At 40.0% G+C, this 27,454-nt stretch overlaps 2 protein-coding genes across 3 annotated transcripts; one reads left to right on the top strand and one right to left on the bottom strand.

Moving 5' to 3' along the window:
* Positions 1-19,995, top strand: LOC114797861 (hippocalcin-like protein 1). The gene is made up of 4 exons (XM_028993129.1): positions 1-319; positions 16,264-16,736; positions 17,519-17,624; positions 18,446-19,995. The coding sequence occupies exons 2-4, from the start codon at positions 16,359-16,361 to the stop codon at positions 18,541-18,543; spliced, it is 582 nt and encodes a 193-aa protein (XP_028848962.1). The 5' UTR covers positions 1-319; positions 16,264-16,358; the 3' UTR covers positions 18,544-19,995.
* On the bottom strand, positions 1,984-27,307 carry LOC114797470 (glycine N-methyltransferase-like). 2 transcript variants are annotated; one of them, XM_028992482.1, is made up of 7 exons: positions 27,023-27,307; positions 25,130-25,257; positions 24,933-25,046; positions 24,204-24,346; positions 23,924-24,048; positions 23,075-23,267; positions 1,984-2,729 (listed from the first exon to the last, which is right to left on the bottom strand). In XM_028992482.1, exons 1-6 carry the CDS (start codon positions 27,226-27,228, stop codon positions 23,096-23,098), a joined length of 888 nt encoding a protein of 295 aa, XP_028848315.1. In that variant the 5' UTR covers positions 27,229-27,307; the 3' UTR covers positions 1,984-2,729; positions 23,075-23,095. The 2 variants fall into 2 exon arrangements, with proteins under 2 accessions (XP_028848315.1, XP_028848301.1); XM_028992468.1 differs by lacking the exon at positions 1,984-2,729 and having other exon boundaries at positions 22,732-23,267.
* Positions 27,308-27,454: the final 147 nt, after the last annotated feature.

Genomic DNA, 27,454 nt, shown 5'->3' with positions numbered 1-27,454 from the left:
AACGGAGCGAGGCGAGCCGACTTTTCCGTGACTGGCCGTCTCCTTCGCAGGGTGGGCGTGTGAAGTGGAAGGACACCCCCGGACGAGTTCGAAGTTAAATCCTCCCTGGCAGACGATTTAAAATGGACTGAGTTCGAGTTTTACTTTCTTTTTTCTTTTTTGTTTTAAAAACTTCTTCAGGAAGTTCGTAACCGCTATTTTGTGCGGTACTTCCTGGAATGTCCGGGGCATCGTGCGCCTGAGGACAGCGGGCTGTAGGTGGACACGGACTCCGCGGCGGCGCGGCAGCATCACTGGAGGCAGCTGCTTTGCAGTCGTTGTGAGTGAAGCGTTTTTTAATGGATTTTTTCCTTTCATTTGGCTAGTTCTGACTTCGTTTCACTCCACTTTGTGCGTCCACTTTTAACCAGTTGGCCATTTGTCGTGTGTGGAGACGTTCACTGGCTAGCATCACTCAACACATTTTGTAAATGTCAAGTTATTATTTCATTTAAAGCCGCTTTGAGTACAGAGTCGATTCGGAAACACTTTACAAAGGGACGTGAAAGGCGCACTTCATTTTTAAAGTTTTTTTTTTTGTGCAAAATATCTTTATTGTTTTTACAAATTAACATGTATAATAAAGACAGTAGAAGATAAAGACTAAGAAATAAATAGTTAGTGAACAAAACACAACAAACACACTTCACCCCGTTGGTATCAGTCAACACCAATGCAGACTAGTTGTTCCATATACTCAGTTATCCTCAATCCCTTCAGACAGCCGTATATTTTGGAATAATTCCATAAAAAGACGTCCTGTTTACCCTTTAAAACATAAGTAATATTTTTTTCCATCGCATGGTCTTGATAACCATCTCGATTTACCTTGTCCATAGAGTGATTTTAGGTCCATTTGTCCTCTTCCATAACATTGCCATACATCTTTTTTCTCATTTAACAGGCTGAGGTCCATCAGTGTTCGCTCACTAGGGCGCATTTCATTTAATACAGAAGTGCTGGGAATGTCATCTGTGACAACGATGGCTACCAGGCTTCAGTTTGACATTTCACAATTCTCAGATGGCTCAAGCCAGTTTTGATACGAGAGCTGTACAACATTTATGGCGTTTGCCTGTGATGCTACATCTCATAGTTCAATTTTAAATTTTTTCGTCTTGGTTTTATTGCACTCCTTCTACATTATAGCTGTGTGCTTAGGTTGCCACCACCATGCTTCACGGTTGGGACTGTATTGGACAGGTGATGAGCAGTGCCTGGTTTTCTCCACACATAACCCTTACAATTAAGGCTAAAAAGTCTATCTTGGTATCATCAGATCAGATAATTTAATGTCTCACCATCTTGGAGTCCTTCTTGTGTTTTTTTAGCAAACTCCATGTGAGGAGAGGCTTCAGTCGAACCACTCTGCCATAACGCCCCGACTGATGGAGGGCTGCAGTGATGGTTGACTTTTTACAACATTCTCCCATCTCCCAACTGCATCTCTGGAGCTCATCCACAGTGATCTTTGAGTTCTTTTTTACCTCTCTCACCAAGACTCTTCTTCCCCAACAGCTCAGTTCGGCCAGACGACCAGTTCTAGAAAGGGTTCTGGTCGTCCCAAACATCTTACTTTTCATGCATTAGGGAATCAACTGTGCTCTAAAGAAACCTTAAGTGCAGTTCTGTTTTCTGGGGTGATAAATGAATGTGTGATAGTTTGTAGGTGATTTAGAAATTATTGGCTCAGGTTCTTTCACACACATGATGACAGTTGATTGTGTGTTCCCATTTGCTACGGCGGCTACATTTACATTTAATGCAAATGTATAGTTGAATCTCCTTTGAGATGTGGATTGATTTGACATTGATTGGGTTTATTTTCTTCCAGAGTGCGGTGATATCTACTGTAGATGTTCTCAAAGCAAAGCCCACGTTACCTTGGAGAAGTATTCGATTGGGCAGCACCTCCTGCAAGGCAATGCACTGCGCCGTCTCGCCTTTTTTTTTTTTACATAATCGCGACAGGGTGAAAGGCAGGAAGGATTCATCAAATGACCTTTTCATGGTTTTGGTGCACTGGAAGTATTAATCGGGCTTTGTTTTAGGGCCTTTGTATGGAACATTGTTTCTCTCTCTCTCTCTCTCTCTTTTGTGGTTTATGGGACTTTTTTTCTTTCTCTGAGATGGCTATGAAATATTAATTGGGTGACACTGGCAGGTGATGTAATAATAATAATAATATATATAAAATGTAAACTGCCAGACCTTCAGAGTGGAATAACTCATCAAACAAGAGCTCATTTAGCCAGAGTGATGAATCGGTAGCAGCAGAACACACCTATAAGTGAAAGTTGAAAATGCAAAAGCTTCTATGTGGACTAGTGTATAACGAGTGTATTTATCAGATGTAACAGCAATATACCATAAAAAAACACAATATTCTAAAGTAGATCTGTCAACATATCATGACCATGACAGTAACAACATAATGTGATGGAAACACTAATTACTAAAATGTTATTAAAAATAACATAGAAATACCAATACAAATTCATTATTTTAATTTACACACTTGCTTCATGTGAAAATGTGATATGCAAGAAAATTCTCTGTAGGTACCCAGAAATTCTCTGGCCCCTTTCCTCAAGTCAGAATTTGGCCATTTCCTGGAACATTGTCACTTGAGTGGCTTTATGATGAGCTGTTGTGCTTGCTGGTGATTTCCTGGGGTTTCATAACTTCAACTAAAAATAGATGAAGGAAAAAGAATAAGAGTCTCAGAAAAATTCTCAGTTGTGTGAAATGCAGAATTATCTGTTAGTTATGGTGATGGTGATTACCAAAACTATCAGGATAAACTAAATATTAAAAAAGTGCACTAAGGCTTTTTATTTTACAATATGCTTTGAGTGTAAAGAGAAGAATTAGAGACACTCAGATGTTGAAGATGGCTCAGATGGCTGAGACCCAGATGGAGGAACAGACACTGTCCCTTCATTATAAAGAGACGAGATGAGCACAGATGGGGAGATTTTGAAGGAGCCAGAGACCATCGGTCAAGTAAACCTGGAGAAAGCCATAGTATAAGATAACCCCAAGGACTATTGCTCTGTTAAATGTGTATGTTGACCTTCAACTTGAAATATTTTAGCACTTTTTTTATACACTGGAACCCGTGAGAGTGCCTGGTCAATTTTGGATTTCCCATATTTTTATATAAATGTGACTTTAAAACACCTGTAGTTTCATGTAATCTGTCTGACTATCCAGTTTGGGCAGCTGGATGGTCATCAGCTGGATGCAACCTTTCACAGATGTTTCGTCCCTTGGCTGGTGTCCCCACTGTTAGCTGCAGATGCTCTTTCGTGGCCGCCATGTATAATTGCAGGGTTACCCAGAGAACCCTACAGGCAATTTCAATAAAGCATAAACGTTTTCTGCTGATATTTTATTTGAGGCAGCAGTGACGTTCTGGTTTTCTTTTTGGGCCACATTTGAAGAAACGTTCATACTGGGATGGTCTTTGGCTGATTTCGACCCATCCTGAAAAAGTCAACTAGTTATTGTTAAAGTCACAGAAAATATGGAAATGTAATAGTTTGCCAGTATTGCACACTCCTAGATTATAGGCTGTCATTGATTTGTTTTTTTTAACCAACGTTTAAAACCGATTTAAGGCGATTGCCATGAAACTGATACTATAATTTCCAGATAATGTAAAACAAAAAAAGTCAGTGACTACAGAGAGACTGTTTTGTGGAGAGTGGATATACCTTACATTTATCAGACTCCCTTATCTAGAGCGACTTACAGTCAGTAGTTTCAGGGACAGTCCCCCTGGAGACACTCAGGGTTAAGTATCTTGCTCGGGGACACGGTGGTAGTAAGTGGGAGGTTTGAACCTGGGACTTTGTGGTGGTCTTTGTGGAGCCTGAAACTTCAGGCTCTGAAAGCTTCACTTTTGGCATGACCTACTGTTATCACTCAGTGGTGAGGGAAAATGGAATGTTGAGGGGAAAAAAAACCCGATATCTTTCTTTGAACTCATTAATGTTTAACAGGTCTACATGGCCAGAACTAAAATGTCAAAATCCAAGCTGCAAGGCAGACGTGAGCTGACTGGTCAGTCTCATGCCCTTGACCTCTCATGTTTATGAAAGTTATGAATTCTAATTAGATGTTATATTGTGTCTTGACTCATTAGGTTACTGTAGAAAAAAAACTTTAATTCATTGTTTTATTTCTGAAAGGTAAGTTTGTAGTCATATAATATGCAATGTATATTCCAATGAACCAGGTAGCCACAAAGTTGCAAGTTTGATTCCCCTATTACTACAATAATTAATGAATTGTGTTTGTAATGAATGATTGTACGTCATTTTGATTAAGAGCTAAGAGATCATCTAACTTGTCACATTGCATGAAATGTTCTGCTCATTTAACAGAATGTTTTAAACAGTGACAGAGCTGTAGTGTGCCTCAGCCGTACTTCCTTCTCGTAAAAATGTGAAGCACACCATATGGAAATGGTGGTTCATTAATGAACCCTTATCTCAACGAATCCAACCCTTCAGTTTAACAAAGAAGAAATAACAAGCGTAACAACCATGTCTCAATTATTTGCTACCCTCTGTGCATTGTGCTATTTTAACATTTTTCTACTTTTAATTGTGCATTTCTGACTGGTAAATTTCACATAACGTGATGATTTTTTGTTTGTTTTAGCCCCTTTTAATTCTCCTTTTATAAGAGTGCAAATAACCATGGAGACTGTCAAGGAGGGGTGCAGATTACCCTCCATCTTGGTTGTTGATTTATGTATTTATTATATGATGTATACCATTAGATGTGATGCCATGTTGCCCTCAGCCAATCACAGGTACCGAAGGCACGGCTGTTTAGTGGAGATGGATGAGATGGAGAAAATAGTATCTGGAAAAATAGAAACAGACACACACACTGTTCCATCTCATATATAAACACTTGAATGAGATGCAGTGTGGCGCCACATTTCCCGTCCAGTGGCTCCCACCTTGTCATTTATGGAAAGAACGCTTCCCCTGCGAGGAAACAGGGTGCTTACTGCTGAATTGGTGTTGATTGCGGGACACTGTAGGAAACTCCGAGGCTTCCCCCTTTCCAGTCTCACAGTTTCCTTAAACATCCATTTACTCTGTTTACTCTGTGCTTGTAGAGATGGTTTTTAAAAAGGAGATTAGCTTAAACTCAGTGTCTTTTAACACAAGCAAATTTCATCTGCTTCATGCTAAAGACACTCTTTCTGAGGCACCATGAGGCAGAGGTTAAAATAATGATGTTGTGGTAGTAAGATCTGTGCCTGGGGCAGGGATATTTCTTTTATTATTATTATTATTATTATTATTATTATTGAAAATGGGAATTGAACATCCAAAATTTGGAAATCTTTCACTGCTCATGGCAGCCATTGTAGCATTTACTAATCGCTAATCGTAGCATTGTAAATGTAGTGCTTAAAAACACATTACATCTCACTGCACATTGCTTTTAATACACATTCGCCTGGCATAATGCTCCCCTGGGATTAAGAGCACCGGCATGAAGTTCCTCCCCCCGGTGCAGAGGAGAGTTTCGACCAACAATGCTCTCTTCACAGACGACAAGACGACAATGTAAATCAGCGTTGGTGTGCCACGCAACATGAGTGACGCTGTCCTGGTTATGTAAAAATTGCCCAGTATTCATGTTTAATTATCTGAACTTCTGTTTATGAAGCTTTGTTGCATTAATGTTCATTTGTGTCACTGTTATGGTGCTTCATAAAACACAAAGTGCTACACACCTAATCAAGATAAGATAAGATGATCCTTTATTAGTCCCACAAGTGGGAAATTTTCAGTGTGATACTGTGAATATCACAATTCAATAAAACCTGTAACTCAAACTGTGGACTGATTCTGACTGATCACCTGTGGTGGCTCGTCTCCAACATCCAGCATCTTAGCAGAAGTTATATTCATTTTATTCATTCACTCTTCAGATAATTTCACTTGTACTCTCAAACAATAGTCTCTCAACTAAGCTGCTACTTTGATCACAGAACAATGCATGACAAAGTGAATCCTTTACTCGTGTTCAGTCAGTGAAGCGTACACACACACACACACACACACACACACACACACACACACACACACACTGCTCGCAAGTCACCTTTCATTGCTGCCCAGTGCTCACCAAGGTGATTGGTTAAATGCAGCAAACACATTTCGTTGTGTGCACCATGTGCTGTGCTGCAGTGTTTAAAATGACAATCACTTCACTTTCACTTATTTAACAGTTATCCTGCTCAATCATTTTGGATTGCATTTGTCTGTCAACTGATTTAGGTTTTTCAAAAAACTGGGTAACCACTTTTCCCAATGATTTGTAAATTGATCAGTGGATGTCCAATAAAGCCTGTAACTCTTGACTGTGGACTAACTGAGGGATTCTGACTGATCACCAGATCATCAGATCCAGCATTCCTGATGATTGAGCACTGTATATTTATACAGGGGAAATATAAATTTTTTTTGTCTTCATTTCACTTCACTTTCACTTCAGAATAGTCTGTTGTGGACCGTGTTTTTCTTGAATGTTCACGTGCTGAAATGAATGCAGTTTCATTCATGGTATAGAATACTGAACAATATATTAAAAATGAATATATAACATTGCATTAGTACACGGTAGAGGGACTTTGCAATTGTTGCTTATCCTCCTGTAATTTACCTTGAATACATAATACTGTAATCACTGTGGAGCACAGTGAAAATCTGATTTGAATATCCTGGCTGGCAAGCAGAAAAATAGATCTTCTGTTTGCTCTTAAAATGTTCTAGACATGTGTATTATTTTCATTTATTTATTTACTTACTTACTAGCTTGCTTTTGTGAGCTCGTACCTTCTAAGGTGACCCTCAGACAATGGGGGTCTGAAGTCATTCCCTATGTGCAGGGTTCTGTACATTCCCTCTCCCATTCATGCCTAGTGCCCTCATGTGCCGGAGGGAGGGATCAGGTGGCTCCTGTGTCCTTTGCTTTTTTTCCTCTGGCCACAGATCCTGTTGCACTGCTGGCCATTGTGAGTTGGCCTGCTTGAGTGATTATGCTAATTGCATACATTAGTGATGAGCAACAGTGGCCATGCTAGAGGTCCTTTCTCAGTGTTAATTCCTAACTTATGTGCCTGCGCCGCTTTCTCACTCGTGCTGCCATGGCGCAGTCGCCGCATACAGACACGCATCCAGATGGTACGAAGACAACATATGACGGCGTGCAAGACTTTCCTTTCATCTTTGATGTGCATATGCTCGGCAATATATCACACAGTCGAGTCCTGCTGCTAGGGATTGATCATGGAGAAATTATTCGATATTCAACTTTCAGTGGGGATAACTAGGGACCGTTGTATCCATTGTAGGGTGATATGAACTGAAACTGGGATTACAAAATCTTTGATTATACAAATTTTTGATTATTATTAAAACTGTAAAAGCATCATAGTTATGTTGAATGTGACCCAGTGTGATAATAAAACAACTCAATCAACAGACTCATAATTTGAAGGAATTTTGTGTAAAAACTATGCATTACAATTGCTAATTATGTTGCCAAGCGAATGGCATGAAGTTGAATACGGCGCATATATTATTTTCAGCTGTCAAAGTGGGTTTGAATACCATGTCTAGATGAGCTGCAGGAGTAACTGTTCATCATGGTGCTGTACGTCTCACCTAGGGTAATTGAAGATCGTCTGGGGAAGCTATCAGGCTCTGGCTGAAAAACCGACCACAGCAGCGAGACCGAGGAGGTGACAGCTTGGGTTTCTCCTCTGTGGTAGCAACAGCATGTGTGTGGGAAGAACGCTAGTGTGTGCCGTTGTGCCACCACAGGGTGAGCATGGAGAATTGGTCAGAAGACAGCAAGGCGCTTGTCGAATAGCTCTGTGCTGTTGCAAGTGACCGTAGAACCAGCCACTGTCATTTGTTTTTGCTTTAATAATCTTAACCATCTCAGCAGTTAATAAGTGTGGAAAATGATTGTGAGATATTAAGGTCACCCCACCTGCACTGCTCGGTTTCCAAACGTGCATTAGTCGCTGTCAGGTTTCAATATAATACGCAAAACATGCTCACTAGAGGATTTGTTGGTTCTGGGCGTCTTTAGAAACATGCCTCTTTGGAAGAGGCTCATTCTAATCTTACAAAAATATATGAATTTCAGTTACAGGTAATGATAAGCAATATAAAGCAAATAACAAGCTACTGCTACTACAGGAAGTTATAATTAAACAAGTAATATTAATAACCAAGGCATCTTTTTATTTAGATACAGTGTATGTGCAGTACGCCTGAGCTTTTACTTCAAAGTTGTGTATTTTCTAGATTTGCTCGGCACGTTATCTTCTGCCATTCCCACATAAACTTACACTTCCCCCTCTCTTTGTATTTTTCTTGCCATCTCTAACGCTCACACTCTTCCTTGGCCTTGTGGGAGTGAGTGTCCGCTCCTACAGTATGTATCTTTTGAGATGAGAGCCACAGTGCCACGTTCAGATAACGTTATTTTTAGATGTTTAGAAGTCCCACACTACAAGGAAATGGCTGAAGGAAAAAAGATGTTCCTTAGAGATGAGAAAACTTGAAGTGTGTTCAGATGTCCTCAGAGAAAGTTGGCTCACACCATGAAAGACATTTGCCCATTTCCTGTTCATCTGGCATTAAAGCATATTAAAACTTAATCCAGGAAAATATGGAAAGAGCATCTTAAAGTCAAAACTTTTTTATACCCATCGTGCATTGAATAAGACGTTTTCCCATTCGTTGAATTATCTGTCTTTCTAGGTACATATAATATAAAATGATATGTATAAAATGAAGAGGCAGCGGTTGCCTACCTGGTAAAAAAGAGGATTCGTAACTGAAAGTTTTCAGGTTCAAATCCCAAACAGTCAAGGTCCCACTAGGGTCCCAACACACTGCTCCCCGGGCGCCTTTCATGGCTGCCTACTGCTCACAAAGTGATGTGCACTGTGTGCTGTGCTATGCTGCATTCTTCACTTATTAATCAAAATGCATATTGCTCTTATTATCATTACATTTACATTTACAGCATTTATCAGACGCCCTTAACCAGAGAGACTTACAATCAGTAGTTACAGGGACAGTCCCCCTGGAGCAACTTAGGGTTAAGTGTCTTGCTCAGGGACACAATGGTAGTAAGTGGGATTTGAATCTGGGTCTTCTGGTTCATAGGCGAGTGTGTTACCCACTAGGCTACTAACACCCGTATCAAAGAATTATCGTATGATATTGGGTGGTAGGAGCCTAGTGGGTAGCACACTTGCCTATGAACTATTGTAAGTCGCTCTGAATAAGGGCGTCTGATAAATGTTGTAAATGATAAATGTGATTTTGGAACCACAAATATTATCAGGCCAACTTGAAAAATTGGTACATTTTAAAAATATGTATCACATAATTACATGTAATGGTGTACAGATTGGTTATCAATGTTCAATAAATTGAACACCTATATGCAATTTAATTTTTATTTTTTGCCATATACAGTAGCAGACCTTACATAATCTAGCCCATTTTTGCTTCAATTATATTCAGTTTGAATTGTTTCAAGAAATGTTTTTTCAATGATCCATTATGACTTTTCTCTCTGTAAAAACAGGACATGGGCCTGCTTTTTCATATTTGAACAGGGACATTCATTGTAATAATAGGATAAGAGTTCACTTGGCCTCTCTGTGCACATTGGTTGGGCATGACTAAGCCAAATTTTACACCTGCCACCTAAGCTGTATGTAAATGTTGTAAAGTTACAGTGGAACCATATTTAATCATCATTGACCCCTACCAAGGGAACCTAGAACTCAAATGCCCTCATTTATCTTCTCTCACACACAGCGATCAGTTATTACAGAAAGGTTGATTATTACAACGCTTACAAAGATTAGCTGTACATCATGTAGAGGGGTGAAGCGTCCACTGTTCAGTTTCAGGCCCTGCACATCACAGGTGGGGATGTTTGTGGATATGAAGTGATACGGCATGCCTGTGGCTGAGTGAGACCCATCAATAGGGGAAAAATGCAAACAGCCTGAATAGGCATGCAAATCTGTGGGTTTGTTTGTGTACGTATTCATTTGTTTTTTTTTAATGTGTGTGAACGCATGCTTTGGTTTGAGGCGTGACGATTAGAAATGTGGTGAAGGTGAGGGCTGTTGGCCAAGTTAGATCAAGTTCAATTGCTGCAGATCTCACTGACTTTTTGGTGCGTGTGGCTGTGTGTGTCCATTTTGTTGTGGGTTTCAGGGTCGTGTGCATCCTGCTGTCCTATTGTGATCTCTGCTCTTTTCCTACTCCGAAAGAGCCAGAGTCCATGCCAGGAAGAGCTGTAGTCTATTGTTGCCTAAAAATCTGAAAAGATATTTTGGGTGTGCATACTTTCCACATCCTGTTGATGTAATACCCTGGTGTCCTCTGCTAAATTCTCAGCTCAAGGCAGTATTTCACTGGAAATGCGGAATAAAATAATGAGAAGCATCAACGCTGCTCCCAAGAGATTCCGAGCATGTAAATAGTAAATTGTACTTAAACAGTTTGGTATATTTGTCTTGTTTATTTACATAGCAATTTGTGATGCGGACATTTTCCATATGCAGCCAGTTTTCCATCACATGCTGTATGTGAGTGGTTTTTAGCTTTTATTGCTTTTTTTAGGCAGGACTCATGGTAGAGAAGCAGGAGCAATGTAAACATTCATATCCTAACTTTTACTCAGCTAACCTGTGACAAATAGCAACAAATACATCTTAATATTTACAACACAATACAAGAATCGGGAATAAATATTAAGTTTCACCATAGTAAAAGAGAAAATTGAGGTGGATCTTACACGGGTACTGCACACCACTCTGAAACAAGGAATAGATTAAACTAGAACAGGGTCATTTGTTAACAAATACAGACACATAGGCACATTTTGACCTAAATGGAGAGAAATAGGTTGAATGCAAACGCTAATGTCAACAGTGGTAATGCAAGTTATAGGTGTTTATGATGAAAATTGTGGCCGTGAGAGTTTGTCTAAAAGTGGTCACTGGTTCAAGCAGGGTCACTTGGGAAAAAAAGTGACTGAACATCAACAAGGGGTCATGGTGTGAGGTATAGGTGTCTACACAGAAAATTGTGGTCTTGGGGTCTTGAGTTGGGTGTGGTGTGTTTCTGGTCTGTGTTTGTGTTGTGTTTGCAGGATGCCTGGTGATTGCAAGTTGAGCCCACCTGTTCCTGCTGTGGACAGCCAGAATAAAAGGAGCCTCAGTTCCCCTTTTCGATTGCATCACTTCCGGTTTCCCCTTCGCTTACCCTAGGGGCAGTGGTTCCCGTTTTGTTTGTCGTTATTCGTTGTAATTCGTTTCGTCTGTATTTCTTCTTTATTTATATATTCATTTGTTAATAAAATACTGGTTAAATTTCTCAGTTTCGTCTTAGTAGGTTTTTGTCTTTGTCTTTTCTTTTGTTACGGGCCGGACCCCCTAGACATACGATGAAAACTGTGCGCTCTTGTTGTAAAGTGGTTGTGGGTTTCAGCAAGGTGACTTAGGAAAAAGAGAGAGAGCGTCATGGACATGTGGTGTAAGTAAAAGTAAATTGATTTAAGTAATGCATTAATACGAGTAAAAATCAATATTCCAAAATTATTGGAATGAGTGGATGAACTGATTGTCATTTTAAACACTGCAGCACAACACACGGTGCACTAAACGAAATGTGTTTTCTGCATTTAACCAGTCACCCTTGGTGAGCAGTGGGCAGACATGACGAGGGAGCAGTGTGTGGGGACGATAACATGGTAAACGGCACCTCAGTGGCACATTGGTGGATCGGGATTTGAATCCACAACCATGGGTCCACTTCCTTACCCACTTCCCCAGGCTACCACTGTGATAATGTGATGTAGTGATATGTGCCACTTTCTTGTACCTCATATCCAGTCTCCTGAGTTAGCTCAAATAAAACAACGTACATTTTTACCACAATAATAATAATCACTTTCACTACACCTCCAGGCACTGCCAAACATGCAACATGCAAACCCGTTAGTACATTATGATTTGTGTGTATGACCATGGATGCCTGTATGCAAGATATTTGCTGTATTTTTATAGATATTTGGTACGTTTTAATATATTTTCAACAAGCATCTGTCAATTTCCACCCACTTGTTGCATGAGGTTGAAAGGCGTTTTGAGAATCTGCAGATATCCATGGGAACATAATCAGAAAAGGCTGGCTGTTCAGTTTATATATTAGTTGCTATATTAGTATTTGCTCAGAAAGAGTGAAGAGTGAAACACAAGACCAGGAATAAACACAGAGAGGATGAGGAAATACACACCCACCCCACAAATGGACAATGCAATCCTAACAACGTAACTCTCTTAAATAGTTTCATTATTTCAATGCAAATTCATGTTTAAGGCCATCTTTGCAGCATTGCTTTGCTTTGTTGTTGTGATGATAGTGTAACGCTTTACCATTGGTGCGCGCAGTCAACAGGCCCAACGAATGGATAGGATATATTGGACTTGATTTTAAAATATATTCTTTTGACTTATTACAGTGCATGACAGCTGTGTGGACTTTGCATCCCCTGATTTGTTCATTCACACATGCTTACAAAACTTAAGCAGATGCATTCTTAAATTGAATTTGAGTCTGCAGATGCATTCAAATGCTGGTAAATTTGATATGGCTCAAAGTGCATACCTCGCTAATCTTTTCTTTTACTCATGAATGAAGCAACAAATATGACAGTACAGCATGTATTGTTGCCTGCCTTAAATATTGAGTTCAAGAATTCAAAAGACCATACCTGACACAGATATTCATTTATAATAATATTTATTCTAATTCTTGGAACTGACTTGGTGTTTTAAAGGTGCCCTTTGTACTACTTAAAACATGTCTTTCATGTATATATAGTTTTTATGCAAATTAAGCAAACATTTCACTAGGAGGCCACAGCTAGTATAGAATGTTCTGGGACCTTGTGCTTCAGCCATCACATCCTTATACATGTTGCTACCCATGCACTTTGACATTTTGCCTCCAGCATGTTGAAATTCCGACTTTTTTAAGAACATTTTCCATATACCCCCAGGCTCATTTTCCATTGCATATGGTCTGCTATTTTCCAGTTAATACCCTTTATCTGAATTGCTAAGGAAATTGATTCATATCTTGAACGATTCAGAGGGCACAACATCTGCTATATGATAGAAGCTGTCAGCATGAACATAGAAATTGATCGTCTGTGTTTATAAAGCCACATTTGTATTGTTTCTCAGTATCGTTTTTTATCACTTCCTTCATTGCAGGTCACTGAGCTTCTGTACTTCTCATACATCAAGATCCCCCAGAACCTCCTGGGCAATTTTAGGTGTATAACGAGGCAGATGGCCTAATCCTGAAGCCAGATTAATCACATACACTTGATAATATATGACAATAAAGTCTTTAATCTAATTTAATCTAAATCAGGCATCATAACAGATGCAGTGAGATTTCTCATCACATGGCTTCGGCACCGTGGCTTAGTTAAAGTGCCTGTCTAGTTAAACAGGGTTCGAATCTCAGTGGTGCCTGCATTTGTTTTTGGGGCAGTGGATGACCTAATGGTCGAGAAGACATACCTATAATCAGAAGGCTGTCTGTTCGAATCCCTCAGGTGCCACTGAGGTTCCGTCTATACACACTGCTCCCTGGGCAGCAGTCCCCCAGAGGATGGGTTAAATGCAGAGTCACACTTCATTGTGTGCACTGGGTGATGTGCTGTGGCGTATCACACTTGACTCTGTCATAAAAAATGTCATTGCAATAATTATCATGAGGCTTTGAATTTAAACATGTATTTTGTATTTAAATTAGCCTGGAATGTTGTAGCTGCTACAACCTAAAATTACCAAGCCACCCAAGCTTATTCACATGTTATAGTACTGGTTTATGGAAAGAGGGTTGGTGCCTGTGGAATTGAATAGTCATGCCATCAAATTCCATCATATTGCCCACATTAATCTAGACTTAATGGTCATATGCTCTAGACCTTTACTTTGTATTCTGTAGCATCAGAGGTGTTTATGTCAGTAGTGACGTCTTAATTTATATTTACATTTACAATTACAGCATTTATCAGTCGCCCTTATCCAGAGCGACTTACAATCAGTAGTTACAGGGACAGTCTCCCTGGAGCAACTTAGGGATAAGTGTCTTGCTCAGGGACACAATGGTAGAAAGTGGGATTTGAACCTGGGTCTTCTGGTTCATAGGTGAGTGTGTTACCCACTAGGCTACTAACACCCATTACCACCATATTTGCTGAGATGTATACAGACTAATTCGTTTGAAGAGGGCACTGCAGTTCACTCTCATTTTTCTCGCCAGTAACATGTATGTACAAATCATTCATATGCTACGTGTCAGGATAAAGGGTAGAGAACTAAATCGGAAGGAACGCGATACCGATTGTGGTAAATAAAATGTCTAGTCTAGTTGGCTATATGTTTGACTAGTGGTGTAGCGCCCCCATCTGTTCAGAGGAATTGCAATTTGTTGTGAATGCAAGGACATTATTTTAGAGTAATGTCTCTTACTACTGAAAGGTTTCACTCATCACTGTTGCGCATTCACAGCCAAACTACAGTTCCAGTGTTAAAGGTTAAATGCACATTGGGGATTTAATAATGCTTGTATCTTTTGTAAACATATTTTTATTCCCCACCGCAGTCCATTTAGAGTCTCTCCTACTCCATGAGAATTAACAAAAGACAAGCGCCACGGAATTAACCCTTCCTTTAAGGAGCCTCTTCAGCCAATTTTAAGATGTGGGTAACTGATACTTCTCAGAACATCGGTCCACTTATCAAAAGATGTTCACATATGTGTCATGTTGCAATAATAAAATATTCACCGGATCTATTAAATAACTTGTAAATGTTGGTTTAATGCTTTATGGTTTATTGTATGGATCTCTGGTCTTCTGAAATATGACAATCCATGCTAAAACAGTGCTTATAACATTGCTTAAAAGTATACATTATTATTTAAGTAAAATATTATATCATTAGATTTTTCATATACAAATGTAAATATTATGTCTTGTCATTAGATCTACACAACTCATCACAATGTCATTTTTTGTCAAACATAAATTTGTCATTGTGTGTGTGTGGGCTCACTGGGGACATGGTGGTGCCAGCATGTCAGGTCTTGGCTTGTCCCTCTGTTCTGTATGGTGACAGTGGGAGTTTCTGTTCCCCGTGGATGGTCACAGTTGTTCACAGTCGAATTGTTGTTATTGTGCATTTGTGTGAGAACTGCTTTGATTGCTTGAGAATTCCCCCAAATCAGGTTATTGTACCCCCTCCCCTCTTTGCTTATAATTATCCAACACTTGTAGTTAATATACAGCATGTGCTACAGTTGATTGTTTTGTACCGTAATAGACCTGAGAGTGTTTTATTAAGTATTTAAGAGTCCACTCTTCTCTCAGTGGCTGTATTCAATAAAAGAAGAAAAGACTCTTAAGTGCACCTGACTCCTCCTTTATCTGTCGCTCAAATTCTCTGATGCGTGGCAACATTTTCCAACAAGTGCTGGTATCCATGGTGACCATACAGTACCTGTTTGAAGAGCTTTGGGGGTTTCAGGAAGCAATCCTTATTCTATGACATCTCCACGGAAAAGGGGGCTGCCTGTTAAAAGCATAATTGTGCAAGAACTCTTGATTGAATTTTTTAAGGAGCCATGATTGCTTTGTACTTTGTAAATGGAAAGGATAATATTCCCAATCATAACTCATTTAAGAGGTAAACTAGTTTGATTTAGATGATTTTTTTTTTTAAATGATCTGGCAACATTCAATTGTACAAAAAATATGCTGGCATCTTTTTTGAATCTGGATTTAGATACATGAATGTTTCTGGTAATGACTGGGAATACCCACATGTGGCCCATCTCATAAATCTAAAGTGCTTTTCCCTCTGCACTGCTTGAAGGGCAAAGGGAAGAAAGCTTGGTTTGAATGATAATGAAGTAGAAGCAATCAGATAAATAATTAGTAGCCACATTTTGTTTCAGTAAAGTATTCTAAGCTAGTGTTTAGTTTCTTGCCTTTGTTTTCCAGTGTCTTCATGGAAATTGATGTATGCAGAGAACTGAGCTTATGTCACTATTTTCACAGGTGGAAAGGTTTGTGGCTTTAAGCTTTTGAGGGTCTGACTGGCAGGACTGGAGTGAAGGTGCAGAAGGGAGGAGGTGAGGGGTGCGGAGGCAATCATGGGCAAGCAGAACAGCAAGTTGCGTCCAGAGGTCCTGAACGACCTCCGGGAGAACACCGAGTTCACGGACCACGAGCTGCAGGAGTGGTACAAGGGCTTCCTTAAGGACTGCCCCACCGGCCATCTTACCGTGGAGGAGTTCAAAAAGATTTACGCCAATTTCTTCCCCTACGGTGATGCCTCCAAGTTTGCCGAACATGTCTTTCGCACATTCGACACCAATGGCGATGGCACCATCGACTTCCGGGAGTTCATAATTGCTCTGAGCGTGACGTCACGTGGAAAGCTGGAGCAGAAGTTGAAGTGGGCCTTCAGTATGTACGACCTGGATGGGAACGGCTACATCAGTCGTGCCGAGATGCTGGAGATTGTCCAGGTCAGCAGTTAAACCGCCCCTCTACTATTTTCCATGGCATACGCTACACCTTAAAGACGGCCTTCTGTCTGCTCTACAATTATATGTTAAAAGAGATTGATGGGTTTAGGTGCAAGCAATCCGACCTCCTCATTTCTAGGCCAGCAGTCAGTGTCGAGTTGGCCGTAATTAGCGTGAGGTGAAATTAAAGGACAGTCCTTATTCTGGGTTTATGAGCTATAATCGATGTTAGAAGGAAATGGCCTTTCCTTCGAATGACACAGCCTCTCTGCTCCTGAAGGGGTAATGAACGTCAGTTTGTCATGTTCCTGTTGCCGACAATGAGCCGAAGGCTCACCCCCCCTTCACTGACTTTGTTGAATAATTTACGAGGAACGGAAAATGACTTTTGTCTGGAGGTTCAATAAACACGCTGACATGAGGAATCACAATTGTAACGTGCACGTCTGATTAAAATGGCTGCTGAAAATGCTCTGAAAGCAACGGTAAAAGGGTTTCCACAGCAACCTAAAGTTCTGTTAGATGGCGAGGGTGGGGAGCCAAACATCAGGAGGTTATGCTTTGGTTTTGCTATTCATGTCATGGTTAAACAATGTAATTTCGATTGAGTAATAGACCAAGTAGAGAAAAATTAAGTGTTAAATTCAGATGATATACTTTATGTATGAATGCATATTTTAAGGTATATTTAATGTGCAGGCACTCGTTGAATGTCTTATCCCTTCTGTGAACATTTTCAGCCAAACATTCTTTCCTTTTGCTTATTTCTCTTTTTTTCTCAGGCAATTTATAAGATGGTTTCTTCTGTGATGAAGATGCCAGAGGATGAGTCCACTCCAGAGAAGAGGACTGATAAGATATTCAGACAGATGGACACTAATAATGACGGTAAAAGGGTCTGTCTTCTCTCCTGGGTTTTACAATAGGAATTAAATGTCTTAATTCACAGTTCTCCTCATATCATTAATTTGGGGCCAGACTTTAAACTTTGCACTGAAATACAGGTATGGGCAGCGGAGGCAATGAGAATTCTTTTTTCTGCACATAAAAAAGCACTCTTACTTTGAAGTGGATTTTGCCTTGTGATTTATAGTTTAATATTTAATATTCATGTTGTCAATGTGTCTTGTCAGTCATACCTACACACATGTTAACAGCCGAGGAACATTAATTTATTTTGCATGGTTATGTTGTCAAATGGTTATTTATGTTGTTATCATACAGCACCTTCATCAGCACCTACAAGATTTTTAGGAATTCTAATTGGATCTAGGAATATGTGGTTATACCAATCACTTATTTTGTTATCTTAAAGGTAGGACATTATATCTGAAGTTAAGGTTTACAAGGGATAATCCCTTATGAGCCATAAAAAGTATTTTAATGCATATTGTGAAGACGGCCAAGTTGATGCAAAGTTGCTTTTGCAGGATTCATTTTATCCGTTACGTAACATACATGTACTCACATTCAGTATAACAATAAAACTCACTCACAATTAAAAAAAGAAATTCTATTGCAGAACCCGGTTTGCTGCTCTTTCAGGTTGTTATTGTAGAGTGATGATTTCTTAATGAATAGCCTTGTTTATGTGCTCTTCAGGCGCTTTTGTAATAATTTTATTCGTTCTTACTGCATGTAGCACATTCCATCTGATCACACAGTGCAGTTTCTTTTCTGGCTCTGACTGTGGAAACCTCTCGTTGCAGGGCGGCTGTCTTTGGAGGAGTTCATCAAAGGTGCCAAGAGCGACCCCTCCATCGTACGCCTGCTGCAGTGCGACCCCAGCAGCGCCAGCCAGTTCTGAGCCCCACAGTGCACCTCAGAGACTCCCTGTAAACGCTTCCTGCCTGCCGCCACTCAAATTGCTGTTCAGTTACGTGGTCGTTGTATTGAGTCAGTAGGAGCTGCATTTTTATTTTGAGGGGTAAACGGATACCTCAGCCTTTTGCACAAACAGTCCATCGATCTTCTCTAATTTACACAGTACTTGAGAGGATAATATGTTGTTATGTTCTGGCATTTTTTTTTATTTTTAATCCATGTAAGCGTGTATTGATATTGAAATATATAGACAGTGATATAAGTGCTCAGTGCTTTCAACAATTTTCCGCCATTCTGCAGACTGAAGCAAGCCTGGTATTTGTATGGCTTAATCTACAGCTTGCGTTATGCCAAGGAGCTGTGCTTTATATATGGCTGTTGCATATTTATGAATCTTTGATGTTTTTATGTGTCCTTTATAGTACATTTGGTTTTGAAGTTATGATTATTTTGTACTGTTTAAAACAGTTATTGATGCAACCGAAGAAAAGAAAAGGTTTGTTGATTTTAAGTAAACTCTGCGCCTTAATGGGTTTTTGAAATGTGTCTGTTCTGAATGGAACCTCTGAAGACAGTCAGTGGTATCCCAGTAATAATCTACAGTGGCTACTGTTGTAAAAGTGGTTTGTAAGCATGCCCTGTGCTGATCCTTGAAAATTGGGAATTTGTATTACTTATGTCATTCACATGCAGACAACGCATCAATTATTCCTTCAACACAACTGCATGAGCCATTTCATTTATCAGCCCGATTCTGTCTTTCTTCAGTGCCACACAGCATAATAATAGTCTCAAAAGATTTATGGTGGTTTGTTTGATCAAGGACTTCATTAAACAAATGAAATGGGTGAGTAATAATGTTGCAGCATGCATTCTGCATTGTTGGGGAGAAGAAAATAAACCTAAAATGTATGTATTGAGACTTATGAAGGAGAATGGAAAAAAAATCTGTTTATTTTCTCAGCTAACCTGATCATTTTAGCAAGCTAAATATTACATGCTATATAAAGAATTGTGGAAACCTAATTGTGGAATGAACACCAAAGCTAAATTGTTACAATCGGAAGGAAAATGTTCCCCAAAATGTCGACATTCATGAATGTTTAGAAACTTGTTTGATTGAAAGTTAGCAGTCACAGAAGACGTTTGGCCTATTTATTTTAGTAGTAAAGTATTGTGCAATTGTGTGTTCAATGTGCAATTTCAGAATACAATTTGAAAACATTTTGCAATTGGCAATTCATTATGCAAAGTTGCAATTCATATAGGTCATTTTAGACTTTTACAACAGCAATGCATGCTTTAAACTGCCAGTTTGTAAAAAATGCAACCTTCAGGCTGGTGCTGGAACCCTCAGTGCAGTTTGAAAGAGTTTGGTTATGATTAAGTTACGTTTGACTTTTTTTGGATCCAAATGGCAATGCATGAAGAGCAACCCCATTTATTAACAGTGTGTCATTGTGCTCCTTTGGTGTCAGAATTCAACTGAGAATCTTACGTGACTGTGCCCTTATTAAGGTGGGCCTAACTTCTGAAGAGAACACAGAATTGCCAATTGCAAAACTCTTTGCCATAACTTTTCAGTAGTCTTGCAGGGGTCAGGGGCAAATATTTAGCAATGAAAAAGGAGCTTGTAGCTTAAAAGCATAATTGCACTGGTTACCAAGGCATTCGTGTTTATACATGGGTTTCAGAACGGATTTAATTCAGCAAGTTGTGTGGTAAGTTATTTATTCTTCTAAAATCTGAGGACCACTGAACTCTAACAGATAGTTTGGTGTACTGTGTTAACAGACTGTATATTTGCATGCTCATGCACTTACTTTAAAAATAAAAAGTGTTTTCGAAATGCGCATTCATTCAGAAATTTCTTGTCTGTCAGGTAAGAGGGTAAGCCTAAGTGTAAAACCATGGTGTTATACTGACCAAAAAGACATATCACAAAAATAAATGTAAGAAAAATAAATTAATTCTACTGCACATTTAAGCCTGGTGTTTCCTCTGTAAAAAAAATAACATAAATAAATAAATAAATGTGTTCCTATTTTTAAAAAGAAAAACTATTGTAAAGCAAACAAACAAGAAATGCATCTACAGGGGCAATGGGTTAAATACAGAGGACATGTAATTGTGTGCACCTTGTGCTGTGCTCTGCTGTGAATATCAATGACAAAAACAATCAAAAAGTTAACATATGTACAACGGCGCCATCTATTGGAGAATCTGCAGAATTTTCCCCATCAGAATTGAGAATATTTGGATTCACATAGTTAGTTCTTAGGGTCAGATTTGCATTCAAACATGACACCTTATCTCAAAGATTAAAGCTTTGAGACCAGGATAGAAAAGCATTTTATGAAATTATAATGGTTATTCACCGGTTCAAACCCCACTTTCATTTGCAATATGATTTCTAGCTCACCTTTTAATTTTTAAATAATTTTGAAACATGACCATTTACATTGGTAGATTCTCACTGAAGGCATCAAAACTATGAATGAACACATGTGGAGTTATATACACACACACACACCTCCGCGGCTCAGGGACTGCACCTAATTTTGTGACAATGACTTAAAAGATATTCTGATTACTACCACCGTGTCCCTGCGCTGCTCCAGGGGGACAGATCCTGTAACTACTGACTGTATAACATTCCCAAGTTGCTTTACTCTCTGTTCTAGTCCACAGTCCTCAGAGCCCGTCAGCCAGTTCACTTTTTGCTAGTTGTTGTGATGTTCCTCAACCCTGGATTACTGAACCCATGAGCATGAGGACCCCTGATGAGGACCCCTGATCCGTAATATTCTGTTATTCCATTACGAACAAAACTATAAGATCTGACGCTGTTCTCAGAACAAAATTCACAACGAACACAACTCTTATATTTAATTATTTTTGTAGACTAGTCACACAGAGGGACAGAGATTAAGGCAATCACCTGCCAGTGCAAACACTCCAATGTGTTTTAAGTATTTACAGCAACGTAATGATGTTAGGGTGTCGGCATTACAATCAATCGTTGTTAATCCCAGTCACTATTTGCAAGGCTGCAGCGAGATTCACTTCACAATTGTTTCCCCATCATGCTGGTGGTGAAACAACTTAGAAATAAGCCACAGAAACAGAATTAACATTAACAGATTTTTTTTTTTTTTTTTAAGAATTTTGTTTTTTTACCAAAAAAATTCCAAAAATTTAGATAATATGAAACTGGTTGATTTTTTCTGGACTATCAAGACAAAAAATGTGGACTATATCCAGAGCATCTTATATAAAACATACTTCATCTCTCATCCAAATCAGAACACGAAGTCCTCCCTGTATTAAAAATACACTTTGAACAGGTTCGCCTGGTATTCCTGAATTCAAAGATGAACATGCAGATGGCTTAAAAATTGCATCCATTGTTATACAGAAAAATATTAAATTGTCTGAGAACCTGTAGAACATTTACCATTGCTGTCCAGGTCACAGTCAATCATTTGTCTTGGTAAATATGGACTTTGCACTTTTCAGGAGCTTATCCATTCAAAAGACAAGCACAATAAATTGTATTTAATTCAAATAGAATGTCACACCCTTCAGCACTGCCCCAGAAAATGAAATAAGAACACCTTGATTCACTGCAGTGAGCTATTATAGCACGATTTGTCATTTTTTTGTGCCTTTGCCCAACAGAGGGAAGCCAAGTGCCTTTTGGTGCAAGCCCGTCTTAACACCATGGAAACAGCGGATGTCAAACCTGTCCAGCAGCAGCTGAAAATGCTCACCAATAAAATCATATCGCTTAAACCTGAGCAAGAAACTTCTAGAAACACTTCGTGGCATAATGTTGGTCACACTGGCATGTTGAAAACTATGTTTTTGGAAACAGTATGAACACTGCGTATTAACATTTACATTATGTAATAGTAAGTGCAAATTGAATCGCTCACAGAAAGAATCTGAATGTGAATGAGAATGAAAATGGAGTTTCAACAGACCAGACACACCCAGTGCATCCCACAATGACATGTTTGGATAAAATGGCTAGATTGAAGAAACATGTTAAATCGGTTTAACTTGATTGTTTCAGTGTTTCAGTTTTCCATTAATTTTCAATTGGGGGGTTAATAATGTAGAACAGCAAAACTGTAAGAATGAGAGTAAGAATGCACTGCACACTGGATTTGTATTTTAGGGAATGTAATTCACAAGTAGAACGTTATCAACAGAGATTACCATAAAAACAAGGGTAAAAGAGAAAGCATTGAAATAATAACAGTAACCAGTTTGCAATGCAGTCAAAGGATTCAACCAGCTCCAAACCGAAAGCCAAACCCTGGGTGAAATGAGGTCAAGGCTCTGCCTCGTCAAGCAGCAGTGTGCATGCTCAGACCAACACGAGGTGCCCCAGTACAGTGTCAAGAAAATCACGGGAGCTTTCCAACAGGAAATGAGCACCAATACTGAAGATTAGAACAATTGAACTCGAAAGAGTGGGAAAGAAGGGAAATGAGTAGAGAGAGCACCTTCCTCTTCCCTTCTCCTCTTTACGCCGTCTTCCTCATTACATGAATGAAGTAGCATGGAACCTGGGCCTGGCCCGGTTTGTAGGCCTGGAAGTCACCATAGACGTTCATTTCGCACCGGCCAGAAAAGGCTTCTCTCAGCATCTCCTTGAAGTTCTCCAGGCAGTGGGGGTAGTAGGACAAGCGGAACTTACTGTAAAAGCAACAGGGCACACCCAAATCTGTTACCGGCTGCTCCCGAGTTAACATATCGAACCAGATATTACAGAATGAACTGACTTATTTTCTTAGTGAACTGAAGAAATGCACAAACAGGCACTTTACCATTTTTTGTTTGCTACACCACTTGAGTGTACTGTGTTTTTACCGTGAATGCAGTAAACTAGTAATTCTTTGTGTCATTTTTGGTGCTAGACTTTAAATAAATAGCCAACTGTTACAGTCACAAAAACAAGCCAATTTTCACAGCAGGGACATTGCAACTTTGTGAATATATGCTTGCATGCTTCAAGGTAGCACATGTGAAGAATGATAAATTCAGCCGCCGTGTCAACAGAGGTAGCCAGAAGGAGAAGATTCTAATCAAAATCTTTGCAGCTAGTGCCAATGTAAATCATAGTAAAGAAAATGTCATACTAGTTAAAAAATTCCATTAAACAAAGTGCTGTTAATCCAAAGAAACTGATGAGACCTGGCAACCAACATCATCACTCCTTTGTTGAATGTCACACTAGATGTCACACTGACTTTATTATTTCTTTCTCTGTGTGTAAATGACTACAGGAAGTAGCATTAAACCTGATTGGCTTGGTTAGTAGACAGTATAGAATACCCCCCCTGCTCCCATACCTGGTCTCTGGCTCCTTTTTATCCCCCTCAGGCTGAGGAACCTCTAGGGTATAGTCCAGAGTTATCATATGGGGCTTGTTGTTCACCCACAAAACAGAGGTGGAAATGTCCTGCTTCAGGTCACTCTGAAAGGAATCAGAATCACTCATCTGACCCCGTTTGCATTCGTAAAACGTAGCTGTTTTTTTTTTTTAAAAAGCTTATTCTACTAATTATACAGCCGCACAGATGTTCTTAATTCTTAAAATGAACATTAATGACATGCACCAAAAATGACTACCTGGTAGTAGATGTTCTTCCCCTGAGGAGCTCGGCCAGTCTCCAGGATGTAGTCATAGTTCCGGTGGTCGATTATCAGAATCCCCCCTGGCTTCACCATACTGGCAATGTTGTGAAGAGCCATCTTCTGGTCACTTTGGTCCCCTGTGGGTCATCAAAGATTCAGCTTGTGATGTGGACGCTAGTTCGGACGTTGCATTCAGATCGAATTAGGGGGAATTGATGTAGAATGGATCTATACCTTTTTGTGCACCTGAAAGTGAAGTGATTGTCATTGTAATACACTGCAGCGCAGCACACGGTGCCAGAACAAAATGTGTCCTCTGCTTTTTTAGTGGGCAGCCATGACAGGCGCCCAGGAGCAGCGTTTGGGGACGGTGCCTTACTCAGAGAGACCTCAGTGGCACCATGGTGGTTCCGATTATGGGTCCTCTTCCTTACCTGCCAGACCACCACTGCCCCCAACTCCAATTTAATTTCCATGTTCTTGGTGTACACATTGCTTAACAAACTCAGACCAAGTGATCAGATCCCAGTGTGATCTCAACGTGACCTGCACATATTCCAGTTGCATCGCATGCGGATTGCATTTAGGCCTTTCATAATTCCACAATACTGGGATTCCAGGAAATAATGTATCTTTGCATCTGCTGCTGTTCACACAGGTTCAGTAGTGTGAGCAATTAAAGGTCAGAACCAGATTTCAGATTTCACACAACGTACATCTCACCTTTGAAGTCTGGTAAATGAGCAAATGAGTTCCCCAGGCAGATGACTGCATCAAACCCTTTGTCTGGCTTTGGCACATCTTCAGCTAACGTGAGCCAGTTGGCCTCTTCAATAACTGTTAAAATGTGAGGATCAACCCAACCGTTACAAAAAATAAACTCAATCTTTACACCTAGAGGACCCAACTGAACCTCATACCCCATTGGTCGAACGCCGGCTCTTTTCTTCTTTCCCACCTCTCCTTCAGGGCATATTTGAGCATTTTGTCACTGGCATCCACACTGACCATTCTGAATCCCTCTTCCACCAACATGATCGAGTCCACCCTGTACAAAGAAGAATTACAAATTAATATTTAGCATCTAAATAATACCATTTCAACAACAAACTGATAAAATATTAACAGGTGTTATATAAAATATAACGAATGAAAATGACATTTTATTAAAGTCTGATTTCATTCCAAATATGTTTCAGCACTTCTTAAAAGAAATACACACACATTAATAGATGGCCCTACAAGTTGCCAGGTACACAGGTTAGAAAAGTATTATTTGTTACACACTTTCACATAATAGACCAACTGAATTATTTGAGAAAATAGTGGAAATTATATTTTAATTTAGTCATGCTTAATGACATTTTCCAGTAGTAGAACCAATCCGGCAAAAAAAAAAAAAAAAAGGCAGTGGTGGTAGTAGGAAAAAATCCAAGTCTGGAATGTTATCTTTCCAGTGGCAGCAAATGGCATGGGTTCTCCAGACATGGCTGGAAAAGACTGCTGCAGGGCAACAACCTCAGCTTATGCTGACTGTGCATTTAGGTTGAGTGCAAAACATTACTCAGTCAACAGCTGCTACACATGACTGGAAAGCAGAAGCCAAAAAGAGTTATAATTAGTTTTGGCCAGAGCATGAAAACGTCATATCAAACCACTGGAAGATCTTTGAGCAATCATTTTTGGTACGGTTTATAGCTGCCCAGAGTAGCAAAACATGAATGAACATAGCTGACCCACACAGCCATACATGAATTTACAGAAGAGCACCAAATTTTTTGGGTAAAAAAAAAAAAAAAAAAAAAAGATTTTAATTTATTGTTAAACATCACACATAAGGGATATAAAAAGCAATGAATACATCATGGAACATCATTATGGAGGGTGTTTAGCACCATAAAGATCCATACATCCCCCTAAAATGAACCACCCAACCTTACAATAACCCAATAACACACGTGCTGACATGACCCGTTCACCACCCAGACCTCAATAGAAAATATGTGACATGTTTCAAAAGGGAGACACAGGGACATCTCACATACTTTCAGAACCCAAATTCCCACAGGGACTACAACAAATTGGCAATATCACAGCATAAAAAACTGAATGAATTAGCGCTTATGATCCAATAAACCTATTGCAGAATCAATTTTGAAATTTGATAAAATGCGCTGGATTGGTGGCTACAGGATTAGCATAATTTTTTTTTTATTATTATTATATGATATATATGTCCCAGCAGAACAGAGAAATCTGAATCTACACCATGACAAACATATGATTTAAACAGTGATAGATAGATAGATAGATAGATAGATAGATAGATGGGTGTGGACGAAGATTTGGTTATTAGGGGCGTGGCTGTCTTTTTTTTTTTTTTAAATAATATGCGGTTCAGATGACATTGAAATACTCTGCCAGCATAAGCATCGAGTGGCTTTGTAGTACACAAAGATTAGAATTATTTAGATAGTGTAACCTTTTGCATAAATAAATACTTATATACTGTCAGTATAATGTTCAGTCCGTGTTCTAGTTCCGATATAGTGGACTGGGGCGCCGCCCATCGGTCGAACAACATCCGCCACCTTTCACAGTAAATAATCAGGCTTCTAAAAGTCCCCTTTACTTCCGATCTGAGGTGAAAACGCGACATCCCTCCCGAAGGCGAAGCTGCTCCTGCTCTGTTCGAACATGGCAGACGCTCCCACTCGGAACCACGTGGCGCGATGAAGCCGAGCTGCCGGAAACCGCGTCGTGGCAAGCGCGCACAGCCCCGCGGACGGAACCAGGGGACTCGGGACACATACCCTGTTCCGCAGGCGACGTCCAGGACCCGCCGGCAGCCGTGTTTCCTGAGCAGCGCCACCAGCCAGCTCCTGTACTCTTCTGTCCGGCGCCGCGTGTCGCCGATGTACAGCTGCCACACCTTGGCGGCCTTGCCGTCGGCGTACTGGTCGGGCAGACCGACCGCAGCCACGCCGAGAGACCGTGTCCGATACACGCTGTCCACCATTCCGCTGAACGTCGCTCCGCCGTCACATTCCGCCGCCGGCGCCGCGTTGTTATTATGTATACCGCAGGCGTGCGGCACGTCAAACTTTCAGCCAATCGGCGGACGGCGTGCGAGCACGCCTGCAATCTAATTGGTCAGGTGGCGCGGCGACGTCCCTGCTCTTGACCAATAGACGCCGCTTGCGGGCCCTGGGCGCTGCGACGCCCCGCCCTAAAATGGGATTTCA

The sequence above is a fragment of the Denticeps clupeoides genome, chromosome 1 (genome assembly GCF_900700375.1).
Source record: "Denticeps clupeoides chromosome 1, fDenClu1.1, whole genome shotgun sequence".
NCBI classification, from domain to species: domain Eukaryota; kingdom Metazoa; phylum Chordata; class Actinopteri; order Clupeiformes; family Denticipitidae; genus Denticeps; species Denticeps clupeoides.
The sequence above is the reverse complement of the archived record's forward strand: the minus strand, read 5'-3'. Positions and strand labels throughout refer to the sequence as shown.

Bases quoted from the DNA above. Each gene is read 5' to 3' on its own strand.
- LOC114797861 (XM_028993129.1), top strand. From the start codon at position 16,359: ATGGGCAAGCAGAACAGCAAGTTGCGTCCAGAGGTCCTGAACGACCTC. The intron at 16,737-17,518 runs GTCAGCAGTTAA...TTTTTTTCTCAG, and splicing joins AGATGCTGGAGATTGTCCAG to GCAATTTATAAGATGGTTTC. The intron at 17,625-18,445 runs GTAAAAGGGTCT...CTCTCGTTGCAG, and splicing joins GATGGACACTAATAATGACG to GGCGGCTGTCTTTGGAGGAG.
- LOC114797470 (XM_028992482.1), bottom strand. From the start codon at position 27,228: ATGGTGGACAGCGTGTATCGGACACGGTCTCTCGGCGTGGCTGCGGTC. The intron at 25,047-25,129 runs GTATGAGGTTCA...ACATTTTAACAG, and splicing joins GCCGGCGTTCGACCAATGGG to TTATTGAAGAGGCCAACTGG. The intron at 23,268-23,923 runs GTATGGGAGCAG...TTGCTTTTACAG, and splicing joins AAAAAGGAGCCAGAGACCAG to TAAGTTCCGCTTGTCCTACT.